General features: G+C 37.9%; 1 protein-coding gene across 1 annotated transcript in view; it reads right to left on the bottom strand.

The window, feature by feature from the left end:
* LOC105363003 (uncharacterized) overlaps positions 1–20,000 on the bottom strand; it is a 123,344-nt gene that overhangs the window by 51,319 nt on the left and 52,025 nt on the right. The window contains exon 4 of the mRNA XM_011500572.1: positions 9,666–9,920. Within this exon, the coding sequence (XP_011498874.1) occupies positions 9,666–9,920 (255 nt within the window). The remainder of the gene's footprint in view (positions 1–9,665; positions 9,921–20,000) is intronic.

The following is a 20,000-nucleotide window of genomic DNA, read 5'->3' as shown; positions in this document are numbered from 1 at the left end:
TTATTTATAATATTAATGCTGTCATATATCATACTCTACGGGCAAATCCAAATAAATTCGAAAGATACATAAATAACTCATTATCGTAGAAATTTATGAGCGATATTTAAAGAATGTAAGTGTAAGCATTGAACATGGACCTTATTATAAGAAGTTCGGAGCTCCTTGCTTCTGACGAATGCGCGGCTAAAAAAATTCTTTTAAAACAAAAAAAAAAAAAAAAAATGTAAAGAAAAGAGAGATGAAAAAGAATGAAATAACGTTTCTTTGATCTGTGAATGCAGTAGAAAGAAGAGAAGTTGCGGCCACTTGTGTGCGTAACGCCGATTGTTGTTTCAATAATTTGCCGACATTCCAATTCACTCTCTCTCTCTCTCTCTCTCTCTGTCTCTCTGTCTCTTTCCGCAAAATAGCGCCTCTCTCGACATGTATGATTATCGGTGCATTTTAGAAAACGGATATAACGCAGATCGACGAAGAAGCAGAAGCTGCAGCTAGGAAACGGGTCAGTCTCCACTCGAGACTCGAGAACTCCGTAGTAAAAGTGCGCCTCTCGAAGTTTACGAGGAATAATGATTGCCTACTTGTAGCTGAGCGCGCGTGCGTCTAGGAAACCCCGGCTCCTCGCTTCGTGGGAAATACGATTTCTTCATTTTTATTTTTGCTTTTTTGTGTGTCACTGGTAATGGACGCTACCTAATTACTCTCGAGAGGAACATTTTTTATTCCAATTGCCGTTAGTATCATTATTTTTCTCATGACACGCGCTCGAGGCACGTAGTAACACTAACGCCGGTATTAGTTTATCATAATTTTATTAACTATTCGTCCATTCCAGTTGTTACGTAATCACGAAGAGCATGGAAAAATTATGCCAAATAGGATTTGGTAAAAGTGCTTTAAGCAACTAGAAATAAGTGACGTACTTGTAACAAAACATTAATCATGAGCATAATGAATAGTCGGAATAGAATGTATAATAATCGAATTTTCGTCCCTTTTAAACTTGTGTAGCGAATGTTTTTTCCTGCAAGAAAATCCTTATGCGTTACAATACAATTTTATTACACGAGTTATGACTTTATTTCGGGCAAAAATTTGTAAAAAATATCAAAACTTTTGTGATTATATTTCACTTATGTGATTATATTTAATATTTAAAATACGAATATTTAAAAACAATAAATTACATGGACTGGGCACTTATAAAATTGAGATTCGGTCTTTGCACTATTAAACAGTGACACGCATGAAAAATATTGTAATTTATGCGTTAGAAATAGAATTAAATGATGCTTGAGATGCTCGTTAACCAAAAAAAGATGCATATCGTGTGCCTAAAGCATTTTTCTGCTATTTTATTTATTTTCAACAAAATGTCTAATTACCCATTATCTAAATTATTATAAGCTGATTTATTATCTTTTTTACATTTACGAAGCAAAATTTTTTAATTTTCAATTTTCTTTTCTTCACTTTTTTTTTTTTATATGTTTTGTTTTTTTGCCTTTGTTTTATTGCTCTATCTTAAAGGCAAACGCGTGTCTTTCTCTGATTCAATAATAATATTACGATAAAAATTCTTACGAAAAAAATTATATTTAACAAAAAATGACAATTTACAGTCTTATAGTCAGAGGGCGTTGTTACGTGAAAAGTAATGATATTAACGATGCTATTTTAACATATATTGATCACAAAATAAAACGCGGGATATTAATAGAATAATCGTGTAAGTTCTCATAAGTTAAATGAACTTCTAAGCTAAGTCAATTTTGACTAGCTTAATGTTCACATTTACCGACATATATACCAACACTAATATTTTCATGTCACTCTTACACTTTCGTTGTGCGCATTAATGAAACGAAAGATTACTTAGCATCCTTAAGCCACGCGCTTTTTCCCGCCTACTTTATATCAGAAAATATCACGAATCTTTCAACATAATTCATCAATCTAAGGATACGATGCTTTCTCAGCCGGTTAATCACTTTTTTATTATAAAGAGAAATTAAAATGATTAAAGTAAACAAATGATATTGAAATTACGGTTTTCTTATTTGAATCTCTAGAGCACACTCTGAAAGTTCTCTGACAGCATTCAGAAGGTGTTGACAGCGGTAAAGGCTTACAAATTACATTATATATTAAAGAGAGAGAGAGAGAGAGAGAGAGAGAGAGGGGGGGGGAGAGAGAAATGATATCGATATAAAGTTTTGTATAGCTATATGAAGAAGAGAATAAAAACGTTATACGAGGAATCGACGAATGCAAGAGTAGTAGTGCCAACACGGGCACGTATACATATACTTGCATACTCGAGGAATTCTTGCTCTTTCGCGTAAGTTTATGTTGGTAAAAAAAGCGGGCGATATTTTCCCAGCGCGCTCAGTCTGAGAAAGTTGTGTGTATGCCGTGCGCAAAAGCTCTCTCTCTCTCTCTCTCTCTCTCTCTCTCTCTCTCGGAAATTGCCTGTGTTTCGGACGATTTTTACGAGCTCCTGCATTTCCAACTACTGCTATTCATAACGCAAGCATGCATTCATCCCCCATATAAATAATAACACGCACGCTCGAAATCGCTAGGAGTCGATGCTACATATGCTTATTATCGATGGGCGATCGATGCGTGTCATGGACGAAAAGGTTTTGAGAAAAATTTTTGCGCAGAGCAACCCCGTAACGTAAACGTGATATTATATCAATAACGTGACAAATGCGCTCGTGACTGGATTAGAATACGCGGAATCGTGATTTAAACTATCTTACGCTGAGTCCCCCGGGCATTGCATTGGCGTAATGCACGACTCGCTCGATCATAAAGCCCACTAAGTTCTTCATAATTATGTATAATGAATAAATATTTTGTTTCAATAAATAAGCGCATGGCTGTATATTTGTCATTACGCTAGAGCTGTTTCAAAAACATATCGAATAACAGCGATACGTTTATAGGATTTCTATTTGCGGTGCTTGGACTATTTATTAAGAATAATGTGCGCCCGACTTGTTATGTCGCTCGAGTGCGCAGCCCAAAGGATCCAAGCGATTTCGTAATAAATAATGATGGAGACGATACGAAAGTTCGTCGCGCAAGCTCCGAGCTCATCCAATAAAGTCTTTGAACTCGGGCGATCGGAGAGAAAGTCGACTACCCGAAGGAGAAATAAGAATATCGCTCGCTCTATAGCTGTTTAGCGAAATCGAATTTAAGACAGAAAGTTGACAGAGTCAACTCACATTGATAAAAATGGATAATTTGTTGGCTTGCTCGTCGATGGGGCATGCGCAATTCGGCTGTTGCGCATATCTCATCGAATAAGAAGCAATGGTCGTCGAGACGGGCCCTCTCCCTCGCTCCTTCATCGAAAACCCCGAAAATAACACGGGAAAATGAAAATCCGGCGAAGGAAAGTAAGCAATCAATACGCAGTACGGGAATGATGATAAGGATGCCAAAAATGTCCAAACGCTCGATACTTTAGTTTCAAATTTTTCTCTTTCTCGTCGAATTCTCACCCGCTCGGAAATTCTGTAGCGGGCGCGCGCGTACGCGGTCACCAATACGAGACGTAAAATGGCCATCGTCTTAGTCATCGCAGCGTCCGTGCGCACGATTTTGCCGAACGCAGCCTCCCACGCGGCGTATACCAGCTCTCGCGTTCTCTCCTCGAGAGTTTCTCTATCTTCATCGTCAGCAGGCCATGAGACAGGCAGGCAGGCCGGCAGGCAAACAGGCATGCATTCAGGCATTCAGGCATTCAGGCATTCAGGCATTCAGGCATTCAGGCAGGCAGGCAGGCAGGCAGGCAGGCAGACGCGCAAAGAACCTGTCTCGGTTTTCCATAAATTTTGAATTTTATTTAGTTCTCCGCTGAACTCGGCGAAAGAAGCGCACGACGAGCGCCCGCGGGACGCCGTCAGGCCATACCGGCAATAGGAAGGGGTGAACGGCTCAGCCGTGGGGTGGGGGACGCGCGCACACACGCGTGTAGGTAGCGGGTTGTCGTATCGAAGGGGGAGGCGGGACGCGGGCCGAGCCTAGCGAATGGAGGACGGAGATACGTCGAGCGAGAGGAAACCGAGACGGAGATATTGCGCGCGCCGTGCGGAGAGGAGAGCCCGAGACGCGAATTGTTACTCGGTGACGGCTTTCGCCGTGGAAAAATAATGGAAAGCTCGAAAGAGTGGTTGGTGAATTTAATTGAGAGCCCCTGGACAAACTTCCCTTATTCCCTTATCAACTTCGATATTGACGCACCAATTGCTCTCTACGTCCGATGATTTTTTCATTTACATGCATTACGTTCTCTTTGCTCGTAAAATTTAGCACTTTTATTCGATACTTTAAGAAAAAAGATTAATGCATGCTTCATGGGTGGGGTGTGGTGGGGTTGAAGGAGAAGTGCCTTACGGGCACTCGCGAGTGAAGCGAGTCGAGCGTTTTCTCTATTTTTCTTTCTCATTTCCAGATCAGCAAAGAGATTTCAACGAGATGCGTGTATTTTACAATACATAATTAATTGCACGGATAAGAAATGCCGGTGAATAGCGAATTGTTGTCGCGTACTTGTTATTCTCCAGTATTTTATTGCCCCGTAAATTTGCAGATTATTATATATTTGCAGAATTTGTATTCGAATGCTTATGAAAGCATTAGATAGGCAATAGGGAGAGCCGCGAGGGGTGAATGTTAAAAATGCCAAGGCTCGTCGCATGCGTCCCAAGGTGTTCCTTCGCGAAGTATCTTATTGGTATCTTGATAAAACACGCTATTTACTTAAAAGAGATGTCGAGAACAATATTAGAGGCAATAAAACCAGTAGTAAAAAGAGTATATAATAGGAGCATAGGGAGAGGAGGAGAGGACAAGTCGGAAGTTCTAAGTAACTGTGGCGCACATGCACGCAAGTACACAGGTGAATTGTGCATAGAAACGAGATAGATATATATATATATATATATATATATATATATATATATATATATATATATAGACAGAGAGAGAGAGAGAGAGAGAGAGAGACAGACAGACAGACAGACAGACAGACAGACAGAGAGAACGTGGTGAGGCTCGGACTCATAGACCCGCTTGCATATAATCAGCAGCCGTGCTATAATTTAGATGGCGAGTCGTTATAATTCAGGTGGTGGGTACATTCGAGTTGGTTCAGCTCATGGCAGAATACGTTCGGTCTAGCCCCAGGAGAACGCGTAGCCGAGGACGAGTCCAGCCCGGGGAGTAGGCGACAATGAAAATGCCGAGAGCGCGCGGAAGGCGGAATGTACGAGCCCTCTGTACCACGGCTAAACAATGCCGTACGTGGTATAGGGCAAATATACACGTACACGCGCCTGCTCGCTACAAGGTATATGAGATGCCCATAAAACTACGTCCTCCAAACGAACTACATGCGTTTGTAATTCCAACGCCGAGCGCCTTTTCTCTTCCCCGGACGTATGCAGACAGGCGTGTATGTCACGGCCCGGACCCCGATTTGCCTCGTAACCCACGGCTGCATTAGAGAGATGCACAAGAGAGCGCAATGGGCAGGGTTGGGGGAGGGGCGAACGAGGCAGGGACGCGTCTTCGTTAATGGATACGCCGGACCGTGTTCGAAATTCCAAAAGACTAATGAAGATCCTGCAGGTTGCTGCTCCTGTCGGATAAGCGCCTACTCTCCGATTCAAAATTATTGTTTTTACGCTTAGCGTAATTTATTTTTTCTCAACATCAGAGCGAGTTAAAGACTCTTTCTGTCTGTCTCTCTCTCTCTCTCTCTCTCTCTCTGTGCGTGTCTGTCTCTGTCTCTCTCTCTCTCTGTGTGTGTGTGTGTGTGTGTGTGTGCGCGCGCGAGATGGGACCGAATGGGTAACGGAGCAGGGAACAGCAATCACGATGGCGACGATTACTCTGGAATGAGTTATACCGAGAGATATGCTGGAGAGATCGAGCTTTTTCCTATCGATCCTTTTCCCATTACCATATCTTTAATCAGCGATTGTAGGATTTTAAGTAAGAATCGCATGATTTTCTTTAATAAAATTTACCGCGTCACTTGGATCGTTAATGTCATTGGGTAGAAAACGGCCTGTCGAGTCTCGGTTTTATAAAAATGCCGATTGGTCATTTTCACGTATTCACTGTCTATTCGTAAATATTCAAGGTGCACAATCCTTGAGGTGAAAATTCATTGTTTTAAAACACATAATTTATTTCCCGCCAAACAGCGATAGCGCATTCAAATTATTAAGGAAGGCGAAGCTTAATTATCAAGAGTATAAAATCTCAAGATCCTGTCTAATCTGTCAATTTTTCATGACTTCTCAAATTCCTCTTCTATTTATATCCCCACAATTTCATTAATAATAAGCGATAAATTTATATATTGAAATGAACATTAAATAATCATAGTAGATGCATTATACGTATGAAACATGTAAAAGTCAAGTCTCAAGGATCTACTATTTATGTAAATGAACAAAACAAGAGAGTACTGGAAACGAATAAATATTAAATCGTACATTGGCCCATTAAATAAAGAAGTTAGTACTGATTTTCAAGCCTGTTTCTTCTCATCTATTATTATTACTACAAAGAAATCAATATTTATGTTACTCCTTCGAAGAATTATATTTTATGTATACAAGGTTAACATATTTTTTTTTCGTCTTTTTTTTCTTTTTTACAGTTTTTGTTTGTCAAAGTGGAAATGTAGATAAGCTACTTGTTTTAAACACGTTTTTTTTTCTTTTTACAAGGAATGGTGTATTTAATAAATATTACAACTACCGAAGGTAGCGTTAATGTTTGATTAAAAATTGAAAGTTTTTATAGGATAGATTACACTAGGTAAAGTATCGTAGAGGGACTTAAATTCCTTAATAAGTCTGAATTTTCGATATCGAATTTTTGTCTCAACAGAATTGCAAATTTAACTGATTTTATTTGCTCGGTGTATTGGTATTGCACAATATAATATCAACAGATAGTTTTCATTCTATTCAATGTTATGCGTGTGAATCTATATACAATACACGGAACTTAATATCAATCACATACATTTCTTTATCACTTTTACAAGTTATTTATTTATACGTAAAGATTTTGTTTTTTATTTATTTATTTTTTTTTTATTAAATATATAAATTATATAAATTATATATATATATATATATATATATATATATATATATATATATTTATATATGTATATATGTATATGTATATGCATGTTTTTATACATCTAAAGTAATTTTATAATTTGTAGTTTTAAATAATATCGTTGTTTTCACGTTCTTCTATAACGAAATCATGATAAGGCAAGAGAGACATTGAAATATAACTAACAATTAAAACTTATGTACCAACATTATCAATTAATATATGTAATTAAAAATATACCCTTTAAATGCAATTCCAATATTAATTATGAATATAACATATTTAATGGGAACACAGATCTTATTAAAAGCCATATAATGAACGCAAAAACTGAGTAAGAGAATGAGAGAAAGAATGATAGAGAGAGAGAGAGAGAGAGAGAGAGAGAGAGAGAGGAGAGAGAGAAATGAAGAAAAGTGAGATGGAAGGTAAACCAGGCCAATTTGTTAAATATAATTTAAATTTTTTAATTTCCTTCTTGCTTACGATTCAGTTTAAAAATTGCATACATTATGTTTTGAAGGAAAATGAAGAAGAATAAACGTTTACGTTTGTACAAAAAAAATTCTTAAGTATTAATCCGTAAATACTATATTAAGAGTGTTTAAAAATATAATTATCATAAGACAATGCTTTATAGGCATTAGCTTATTTTAATTTTAAAAGTAAAAATATTTGCTTTATTTTTGCATGCATATATAGAAATCTATAGATCTAGAAAAATAAATAGTTCCATATCGAAATATACAAGAATTTTATCGTCTTAATAAGTAAAAATAATAAAGGCTTCTAGTATCATTAAAAACATTCATGATAAAAATAACTAGAATCTTTATCGGCTAACTAACACCATAACAAAGCCAATCAAAATTCAATTTTTTTTTATTATTGTTCTAAATAACAATGTGCGACATTGCGAAATATATTTCTATTAGAAATAAAGAAACGAAAACAAATTAAAAGTTTAATTTTAATTCAATACCTTGTCAATATTTGAAAATAATATATGTAAGAATATATTTTAAGATGCTAGCGTAGTATTTAAATATAAAATGTTATAACATAGAATGAAGGTACTTTGTTCTGCTAGAGCAGCATTGCAATTGTAGATAAGTCGAAAAGCTGTTATCGGAAGCACGTAACGTAACAAAGTCATAACTTGAAGTCACGAAGCCGTCGGAAGCGGCAAACAAGACTCACGCGAATTAGTGACGCTGGTTCTGGCTAATGCTACAATTCGAAAATATAATGTTCTCTTTCTCGAAACTAAAAAGACTCTTTTTCCGACTCTCGGATACATAATAATGGTAATAATAACAACGACGACGACGACGACTACGACGACCACTACTACAACGACTACGACAACGACTACGACAACGACAACAATAATAATAAGATTAACACGAAGAATAGTAACGATAAAGAAGCAAAGCAAATGTATGAGAATTTATGAGTTGGTATTGTCTTCGAACGCAATTCTTCTAGCCTCGCGTAACGGCGCAGGAATTAGCAAATAGTACATACAGCTCCTTATCAATTTATACTCGCGTATAATCATTAATCGCGTAAGCTGGTATGTTGTTGTTTGTTTCTTTCTTTTTGCTTTTTCTCTTTTTCCTTCATTTTTTTTTCTTCAATTTTTTGTTTTTTTTTTGTTTTTATTTATTTTTTTTTTTTTTGTTTTTGTTCTAGGAAGGGCATCAATCGCTTTATACTCGTATTGGTCGACTCTCTTTCTCACTTATCTGCTAATGCAACATCTAGCGACGAATGGGCAATTATTCGAGGGAATCGTACCACGAGTTTTACACAACACGACGTGCTTGTTGTATTACTAAAGCATTCGCAGGGTGTTTCAAACGCGCAAGACGATATGCAAATACATAGAGCTCAAATTTCATCTCAATATCATTTGCATTCCATAGACGATAATTTAAGTAAAAGTAATTGACGAGGGATTTGATAGAGCTCCGCGCTTAGAGCTGCGCTAAGTGAGTAACGAACAAATTATAAATGTCAATGTGACTCGGACCTCGAGCTCTCTCGATCCATTTACTTTAATATTGGCGATTTGCCTGGACTTTTTATCGGGTCAATAATCACTCGCGACTCACGAGCAAACTCGTATCGAGGATCGAAGCCCAAGTCATCGTCGGGGACTCGGGTTACCGAGTACCCGCGTCCGTCACGAGCTTCGCCGGTACTCTCCCTACGGGCATAACGATTAAAAAACGATGTGTTCAATGACTTCCAGACGAAGGACGGAGGGACGTTTGTCGCTCGCAGACCTCACGTGAACGTAGGCGCCGAGGTCGAATAAATGCGCGGATTGTGGGTGGCGGGTGGCGGGTGGCGAAGGGCGGGCGTTGAAATCGGCTGGGGGTCCGGGGATTCGGTGGCGATCGGGCGGGCCGATCGCTCGAGACGCGAAATTCGCGAATAAGCGTGACACGCGAGGACCGGGGACGCGTCAATCCGAGGGCCGGGAGACTCACCTTGCGGCTGTAATGGCGACGTCGGCTATGGCCCAGAGGTCGCTGCGGCTCGCGGATGGCGCGAGATCGCTGCTGCTCGTCCCTGCGACTTGCGAGCTTCGATCCGACGGGGGCTGCCCTCGTCGGGGCTGCGTGAGTGCGAGGTCGTGGGCGAGGTCGAGGGCGGGCTCGTTGAGCTCGGTGGGCTCTGGCGATGGTGGGTTCCTGAGGATGGCACCGGCGACGGCTAGACCATGCCGGCCGGCCACTCGGCCGCTGAAACACCCAACGTATGAGTCGACGATGAGCTCGCTCACAGGCAGCGAGGCTGCCGCTGCCGCTCGTCGCTCTCGTGCACGTTGACGCGGACATCAGGCACACTGCACTCTCTCATTATATCGCGCTCTTGACGGGCCTCGGGTTGTGTAGGTCGATGGATCGCGAGCCAGCGTGTTCGCGTGTGCGTGTGAAGGGTGGGGTGGGGGAGGTGGTGGCGAAGGTGAGTAGGTAGAGCGGCGTCGTGAGAAGCGGGACGAAGGGGGCCGGCGGGCGAGGCCCGCACGTGGTGGTGTCTCGGGGGAGCGGGATCGAGGGATCGATCGCGCTCGGCACGGAGTACGGTCTGCGAGGCGGGTATGAAAGAGAGCCGTAAACTAAGCGCGCGCTCGCTCGAACAACTGGTGCACGCTCACGGCGTGGTAGCGGCGACTCGCGGCAAACGCATCGCCGTGAGCGAGCCGGGACTTGTAGTGGGAGAGAGAGGGAGACAGAGCCGAGCGAAACCAGAAATACACACGGGCTTGGTAACGTGCGCCGCTCTCGCGTGGAGAGCGACTATATACAGCGCCGTGGCCGCGATGCCGATGGCGGCGGCTCGTAAGGTCGGTAGGTTGGTACCGACGAGCAGTACCGACGGCCAACGGGACTTGGCTCGCCGAGTTCGCGCTGCTGGCGGCCCTCTGTCCCAGCTGCCTGCCTGCTGCTGCTGCTGCTGTCGCTACTGCTGCACACCAGAACGAGATCGAGATCGAGATCGAGATCGAGATCGAGAGAGAGAGAGAGAGAGAGAGAGAGAGAGAGAGAGAGAGAGACAGAGAGAACGTGTGTGCGTGCGTGCGTGCGTGTGTGTGTGTGTTTGCGCGCGTGTGTCTGTGTGTGTGCGTGTGTGTGTGTGTGTGTTTGCGTGCGCGTGTGTTAGAGAGAGATGTATATGTATAAAGGGCGAGATGGCTAAGAGGGAAGAGAGAGGGAGGAAGAGAGTCAGAGAGAGAGAGAGAGAGAGAGAGAGAGAGAGAGATGGAGTTGAGAACCAACCGTAGGACGGCACGGACGGTCGAGTCAGGCCAATCAGGCGACCACCGGCTCACACTCCTTTTTACCTGTCCGACTCGACTCGTTCCTTCTGTATATAGCACCTGCGCTGCTGTACGCTCATCTTCTCTTTTCGAATGCAGAGCACAAATAATAATGAGTGAAAGAGCGCGTGAGGCGAGGGGGGGGGGATAGAAGGGAGCGAGCAATCGTTCCTACTTTTTAGCGCGTTCTTTTATTTCCCAGAGAAGATGGGACGTCGGCGACAACGATGATAATGATAATGATACGAAGGGGCGGGATTTGGCCAATCCCCGTAAGAAGCGTGGGATCGCGGAATACTCTTGCATTTGTCTGGATTTTTACCCAGGCTCTGCCTTGTATCACAAGCCGTCTCTCTCTCTCTCTCTCTCTCTCTCTCTCTCTCTCTCTTTTATTTATTCCGGGGATCGTATTCTCGAGTATTTCAAGTCCGATTAAACTTCGCAATAATACTTCGTCGGAACATTGCACTCGACGAGTTTGAAAAATCATAGCGACGTTAAATTTCGTAAAAAATTGTTTCGAACGATTAATATTACATTAAATTTGAAGAGATTATATTTCAAAAATATTACACAGGACGATTTTTTAATGAAAAATTCACGATGTTTGCCAAGTATTACTTATGTTAAAATTGTCAGTCAATAACTTGTTATGTAACGCTTAATGCAGAAAATTAAAATTATCATCATTCTCTTAAATAACAATTATTAAATTCTTAATTAAACAAAATTGATATTAAATCTATTAAATTATAAAAATTAATTAAAAAATTAATGAAAAATAAAAATAAAAAGATGATAAATAAATCTATAAACGCTAAGTGCTAATATAAACTGGTCTACAAGTTTAAAGTATAACAATTATAAATACAAATTTCTAAACGTATTTAAACGAGAAGTTTTACATTTCTGATAAATATTTAATAATTCTTATCGATATTGATTTATTAATAATAATTAAGATATACAAATTCCTTTTTCATTGTAATATATAACGAGCTTAACCTTTTAATTTAATAAAATACCGTTGTAAAAAGAAAGTTGATTTACAATGTGTCAATAATGAACCCTAAAAGATAAATGGCTACGCTGGCTATCTCTATTAATGATTTTGAAATGCAAGAAATAAGAATACCAAAATACTATATGAAATCACAGATTTTCATTTATACATTTACCATTTCCTATAATATGATAACGTGAAAATAACAGTGGAAAATCGTACTTTTGAAAATTTTGTTTACACGTGTTTATTTGTGTGTGTGTGTGTGTGTGTGTGTGTGTGTGTGTGTGCGCGCGCGCGCGCGCGGGTGTAATTATGTATCAATATGTAATTAGTGTATCATCGCTAAATATCGGCTTAATATTTTTCTTTCAAATTTATGAAAATATCCTCAACTTGAATTTATGAAAAAATGAAGTTGATAGTCAATTAGTGAGTTGTTTATTTATTAAATTAATTTTCCTAACTACATACAATGACAAGATTATTGAGCAAATCGTTTAATTCAACTAAAAGTAATAGCATAAAAAGCTTCTAATTTTAATTAAATCCCAATGATAAAACATTTTTAGATAACAAAACATGAAACCATTATTCTTTTTATCCTAATGCAATTTCTAAAGATTACACAGTAACTGTTTATTAACGGCTTTAGAATAATTTTTCAATCCATGAAAATTAGAACAATTTCAAATGAATCATAGTGGAATAAAATTGGCTTTTATTCTTTCCGGTCGATGCCAATGGTTTTCTACTGGATCGTCGTACTTTTAATGATAGCGACTATTCAGACCATCGGCGAAACTTTAATTATAAAATTCAGGACTTGGTCGTAACAATTTTCCGCGATGAGTGGTCATTGCATTTCTCTTTTCACGGATCAACGATGCTTTTGTTTCGTAGAGAGCCATCATCGTCGTCATTATCAACCACTAATTTTCGCCAAGAGTAACGCCTAGAGAGTGAAATAAGCAAGTAAAAAGGGGCAGAGAGGCGAGAAAAGAAAAAAATTCGCTATTCTCGTGAAACAAAGTGCTTTGCGAGAAAGGCAGGTCAAGATTGAGTCACTTAGCCAAAGACTTTTATTTCAATCGCCATTGCTTTTGAAGGTGACCGCAGTATTACATATATATATATATATATATATATATATATATATATATATATATATATTCTTTAGCATATATAGACAAATATACGTATTACACTGTACTATACATACATATATATTATACTATACATATATATACATATATAACCAATGATCGTTCTCGCGCAAAAGACAAAGCCACGGCTATATAACCTCTTCAACGATGGCTCGGCATCGATCCAACACCAGTCTTTCCTTCTTTCGTTCTCACTCTCTCTCTCTCTCTCTCTCACACACACTCTCTCTCTCTCTCTCTCACACACACTCTCTCACTCTCTCACTCTCTCACTCTCTCACTCTCTCACTCACTCGCACACACGCACGCACGCACGCACGCACTCACACACGCGCGCGCGCGCAGCCTCGAGTGCCGTGGCGAAGGAAGAGGGAAAAGGCGTACCACCTCTTGGAAACGTTTAGCTCGTCCCGTACACTTCTTTATATTGCAGCGAGAGTTTCGCAGGCGTGTACTCGCACGCATACACAGACACGGTCCAGGACAATACGCAAGACCCTTCATTTGTGCCGCCCGCAGCCAGGATAGACAGCTAGCGTCACGGATGCCACGGAGATGCCGCTCGCATAGGAGATATCGCTTTTTCCCTCAGCGTAGTCTTATGCCTGCCGGCGGTACTCGCTCAGCGGCCCGAGAGCATCGCTGGCGCGGATCACCGGCCTCGCCGTCCGCGGCTACGCTTCGAGATTATTCGCGGAAAAGTATTTCTTTACGCTTACCGGAGCTCTCCCGTATCTCTTTTTCTGCCATTTTTTTCTTCAACCTTCCCCCGTCGCCCCTCCGTCCCACGTCTTTTCTTCCCTTTTTCTAGCCTTTTTTTGTCATGTTGCCACGTCCGCCGTCGCGATCGCAGTCGACTCGAGTCTTAAATGCAACGCATATGACCAATGAGACTATGTAAATTCACTTGAGGCTGTAAATATTCAACCGACTGAAAGTTTTCCATCTTGCGCCATTTAATGCTCGCTCTCTCTCTCTCTCTCTCTCTCTCTCTCTCTCTCTCCCTTTCTCTCTCTCTTTCTGTGTCATGCAGGCGCGCGCGATGACCGTTTGATTTGACGATATTGGAAGCAATTGGAAAGACCGAGTCAAGCGCCATTCTCGTCGCTTGGTCATGACCGTGACTTATTTATGAAATTCGAAAGATGCTTTGGAATTGTATTTGTTCCCTTTATGATCAAGTCTTTTATAAATAATAATAATCACTTAAAGTCGCTTCGAAAGTAGTGCCATAATATATTGTGCACCGCTGCTTGTTTTAATTATTTTTTACTCCTAAATCAGCATTATTTTGTTGTCATTTCTCTCTCGCTCTGTCTCACTCGAATTATTCTACTAAAGCTACATCTCCTGGACTCTTGAAACTTTTATTTTAATCTTAACGAGAGAAATTCGTTAAACAATGGCACACTCTCGCGCCCCTTTTAAAACAAATTAAATCCCTCGTAATGAATTCTCGTGGCAATAAAGTAGAGCAACATCTTGAAATTTATTAATTCAACTCATCGCGATATCATCGAATTATCTGGGAATTTAAATGTGCGACACTCGGCAGGATCCTTCATGCGATGACTCGTAGCGCCATTATTGCTCGGTAATTAAACCACACTCCAATCGACTATTTTTATGAAAATGATCGTTTTAGCTAAGGACAACCCCATGGAATAGAGCATGGGGGAAATGGGCTTACTGGCATTCTCCGACGGCTCAGCTCATTAACCATCGCACCCCAAAACCTTCGGGAAATTCATTCGCTCGCTCCTCGGTCTTTTCCCATCCATTCTTCCCAACTCTGCACACACGTACACCCATAGAGAGATAGAGAGATAGAGACGTCCGGAGAGATATATATATATATAGAGAGAGAGAGAGAGAGAGAGAGAGAGAGAGATAGAGATAGAGAGAGAGATAGAGAGAGTGTGTGCGTGTGTGCGTGTGTGTTCGCGTGTGTGCGCGTGTGTGCGCGTGTGTGCGTGTGTGTGAGTGAGTGAGAGGGGATGATAGGAGCGTAGCTCGACCCTGATTTACGAGCGTGCGTAAATATTATAATGTCTTCTAGTGTCGGGCGACCGCTACTTTTGGGCCCCACACTGCCGAAAGATAACCCCGCCGACACAGCCTACCAAGATTAAACGAAGAATCCGCTCGTCTACTTTTCGCGTCCCCTATCATCTAACTAATATAATACAATCCCGTAGCGCCTATCATAATCCGGCTCTCGCAGCAAAGTTTAAGCCTTTCGAGCGAGTCTCGAGTGCGGTGACGATGACGTAGAGTATGATCTAGCGCTCCTGCCCTCCTCTATTCTGCTTCCAAGTACGTATCGAGGAACCGATCCCACTGCCAAGTGCAGAAAATTTTCGCCTCTAATCTACCGCGGATTAATATGTGCGCCTGAAATGAACGAGTTTACGAGCTGCTTACGCATCGAAACGAATACATTCATTTACATAAGATCCCAATTAATCTTGCCGATCCTTCATATCGGTGAATTTCAAAATTAAAACTCTCTCTCCCTCTCGCCCTCTCGCGCGCCCACTTGCATGCAACCTTTTGAATGTCGAGCAAGCTTATTCGTCTCCTCTCTTTTAGCAAGTTTTCACGGCACGTTATAAGCATTTGTTAAAATTAGCCTTTTGGTCAATTGAACGTTCGCTTCGTAGAAAAATAATCAATATTTTGCTAAACTAATTGACTATGAAATAGGATCTTTATGGAAAGAAAAAAAAAAAAAACTATGGTTTGTTCGTCACTATGTCATAGCACAAAAATAACGGAGCATGAATTCTGTCGTAAAATCATGCTCTACTTTTTCTTAAAATATTTATCCTCCTTAACCAATAATTTCAAATCATTATATATTTTTGAACATTTGTATTATTGATTTGGGGAAAAAATCTTTTATAAAAATACTAATACATTTTTCAAAGAATATTTCTATCTGGAAAAAAAAACTTGCGTAAGCACTATCAAATTTTATTACCAAAATCCAGGCGTAAATTTATAAATAATTGAAACATAAAATTTCATTTAAAAATATTGTTTGAAAGTAATTTCGTATGTAGGAAGAACGACTATTATCTTGAGTGATTTTCTTAAGTGAAATTTTATTAAATTTATAGAAAATCCAAGGCCAAGAACTTTAATGGCTTCCGTAATATAAAAAAAAGAAAACGAAAAAAAAAACACAAAATCAAAAAAAAAAAACAATTTGTTAAATTTACTTTTATTAACCATTTTATTCAAAAATATTTTTAAACCCAATTAATTTTACACAGTTGGGGAATTTGGATAATCTTGTTTCATTAGCGACAGCCCAACAATTAACATTTACTATAAAATTGATTTCGTATACAAAATTATTCATATATGTTTCACGATAGTTTAATGCTATTGATATTTTTAAATTAAAATTAAATTATTAAACTAAAAATCACATTACTAATAAACTCTCCATTTAATAATCTGTATATTTTGTTTTGAAAATCAATGTAAGAATTAGCGAAGAAATCAGTACACTATTGGCTAGATTATTTTTTCTTTAGTTGATAAAACTTTTATTACAGTTTAATTTTTCTTTCATACGAACGAATTTTGAATTTTAAGTATAAATTTCTTCTTTTTTTTTTTTTTTTTTTTTTTTTTTTTTTTTATAAAAATTCAAATATTGTTATGCGAATTATAGCGATAAGAGAAATAAAACTTATCATTATGATAAATATACTTTTTCTTTTAACAATTAAATCGCGCAAATAAATTCTAACTTTAATCGCCTACATTTTAACGTATAATTTTAATACATAGGCATACAAAAATTAAGCAAGATCTATAATATTACATTACGAGCAATGTTAATTATTGAAATTATATGATTTGGCGGTATAATTTTTACGTAAGAAATTGTAGAATAAAATATATCAATTATTTGGAAATTCTTTTAATAACGAAATGAATGAAATCATTTTAAATAACATTAAGATTCATAAGATATTTCGATAATGAATTTGATTATTAAATTCATAATGGAATTGTATTTCCTTTTCTTTCTCTGTACATTAGCTTTTATGACAACTTATTCACAAATCTTCTTTCGTAAAATAAAACATTATTACCTAAATCGCGCAAATAAAATTAAGACTCTTTTGTTTTCCCGTGTGTAGCAGTCGAATAGGAAAGTCCAATATCCCATAGTGGAAGTCTTATTTTCTCTTGAAACGAGCTTTAGAAATGGCAGACCTCACTCTACATTGTTCCTGGCGCTACCCCTTCGATGTACTTTTGCAATTACTCTCATCTGTGCGCAAGCGCAAAAGTACGAACTCTTTTTGTTCTCGTTTTTCCCTCCTTTCCTTCTTAGGTGAAATGCGCTTGGAATAGAAAATTCTTACCAGGGAAAACCATTACTGAAATTACTCAGCTGTGCGATGCAAGGCGATATAAAAGCTAACGATAAATTATCGATAATTTTCATTATCATGATTTGTGCACAACGAAAAATTGTCATCCATAATGCGCATTATTAAGTAACATTAAAAACATACAGCATCTAATAAAATATATTATGGATATATAATTATATTTTTAATAGGATATTTAATTATAATGTAAAAATATATTAAATTGATTATATTCCTTAGGAATCTAATATATATATATATATATATATATATATATATATATATATATGTATGTACTTGCGAAATTGCAATTAAAAAATTTACCTAATGTAGTATATTTCACTTGAATATTCTAAAACGTCTACTTTTATTTTATATAAATAAAAACAATGGGGAGGGTGGGGGGAAGGGGGAAGCATCGAAGAATTCCACATAGTTTCATTAAGAATAACGTCCTTAATAATATCCTTTCTCTAACATAAGCCAGATATTAACAAGCTAAACTCTAAACAAATTTGACTTTTGTACCTACAAATAAAATCATCAATGCTTATTATATTTTCGGCATGTAATTAATTTTTTTACGTACATATTTTGTAATATATATTTTAGCGATTAATAAATTTGAATTCCATTTCAAATAATAAACAAATTAAGATTACATTTGATAATACAAAACATTCATTTTTTTATAACAATATTTTTAAATATATAAATATAGGAAAAAAATTATTCATCAAACGCGATGATTTTAATAAGTTAGTTTACATATTGAGCATGGAATATTGATCATCGTAATGTCATCGTAATTTTCGTAATTATCATTTATCAGTCGAATTTCAAACTGAAGATACACGCGCGTACGCGCGCACACACACACATATATATATATATTTATTTAGTTTACAAAATTCCAAAGGTATATTTCAAATTTAATTTGGCCAATAAAAATTTAGAAATTTTTATTTGTTCAAGAGATAAAGCATTTGATAGAAAAATATATCGTATAAAATGTCTTTTTCCCGATAGAACAAAATTGTTCTATTTATTGTAGAACAAACTATACAATTGAGTTGCTTTATAATTTTCTGCTTCTTATTAGCCATAAATGTATGATTCTATCGATGGAAAATTCAGCTATTCCATATTATCTAAAGTTTTCCAGCTCCTAGGCACTGTCTAATGTTGAATAGAGTAAACTTATTAAAAGTATTCTCCATTTATATAATCGTATGTATCATTAATCACTTGTTTATTATTGCTCTTGGTACTTCATCTCGTGTAATTAAATGTGAAAAAAACGTATAAACGTATAAATGTATATTAAGTTATTTTACACACATAACTCGGTAAAGTCAAATAAAATAAAAAAATATAACCAGCTTTCTCTGTAGTTTATATCTGTACATCTTTCTACATGTTTTATTTAGAACAGTTTTTCCGTTGAAAATAATCATTGATTGAGACATTTTATTTATCTCCGAAATTTTTTTTTTCCCCAAAAAAAAAAAAAAAAAAAAAAAAAAATAGTATTTATTAAGGTTTTTCATTATTCAATGTTCGATGTGCTTAACGACATTTAATCAATGTAAATAAGTTTAATTAAATGATTCTACGTTTTAATAGTTATATCTCTACTTAATGTATTAGAAATCCATTACAGGTGCTGCACTTATCAAAAAAATGTCGAGAATGCTATTCGAACGGTAAAAAAGAAAAATGTTGAAATCGGTAGAATGTAAACTTCAACATTTTATCCTCTTCCATCCTTTTAAATGATAATTTGGTATTCTAATCGAACAACTCATATATACTTTTGACAAGATATTAAAATCATCCAATACGATGTTTCGGGCAGTTTTTTCTTTTAATATATGGACATTGTGAAAAAATTTTGAAATTTATTGAGCTGTCTACGCCGTCAGAGAGAATAAGAAGTGACTCAAGCTGTATCGAAGTTAGCGTTAATGACATGAGTATTAGCATTTTAAGAATGATATGATAAATTAAAACGCTAAAAGCACACTATACATAGGCAAGTGCTATACACATCCGATTACGAACTGGTCGGAAGAAACTTGGAAGATAATATGAGAGTGGGGAGGACTGAATCGGAACAACTCTTATACCATTAATTTTATCCATTGGCCCGACTGGAATCTTCGAGTCCGGCCCATGGAGCCACATCGATATCTTAATTGGTGCTCCTCTCTTTCGACTCCTCTCTTTCTAGTTCTCAGTATGGCCGCTTTAGCTTCAATAATAATACAGTCCACGTGGCCGACTTCGAAGTAGCCTCGCTCGCGTGGCTTCATTACTTCAGACGTCCATAGCGTAACTTGTGCGTACGAAAATTTATGTCTTTCCTTCGTAAATATTTCCTTTTTTCATTTATTCCTCCTCGAGACCACCCCCCCCCCCACTCCCCTTTCCCT

The sequence above is a fragment of the Ceratosolen solmsi genome, unplaced genomic scaffold (assembly GCF_000503995.2).
Source record: "Ceratosolen solmsi marchali unplaced genomic scaffold, CerSol_1.0 scaffold56, whole genome shotgun sequence".
NCBI classification, from domain to species: Eukaryota; Metazoa; Arthropoda; class Insecta; order Hymenoptera; family Agaonidae; genus Ceratosolen; species Ceratosolen solmsi.
Note: the sequence above shows the minus strand (reverse complement) of the source record. Positions and strands in the feature narration are given on the sequence as shown.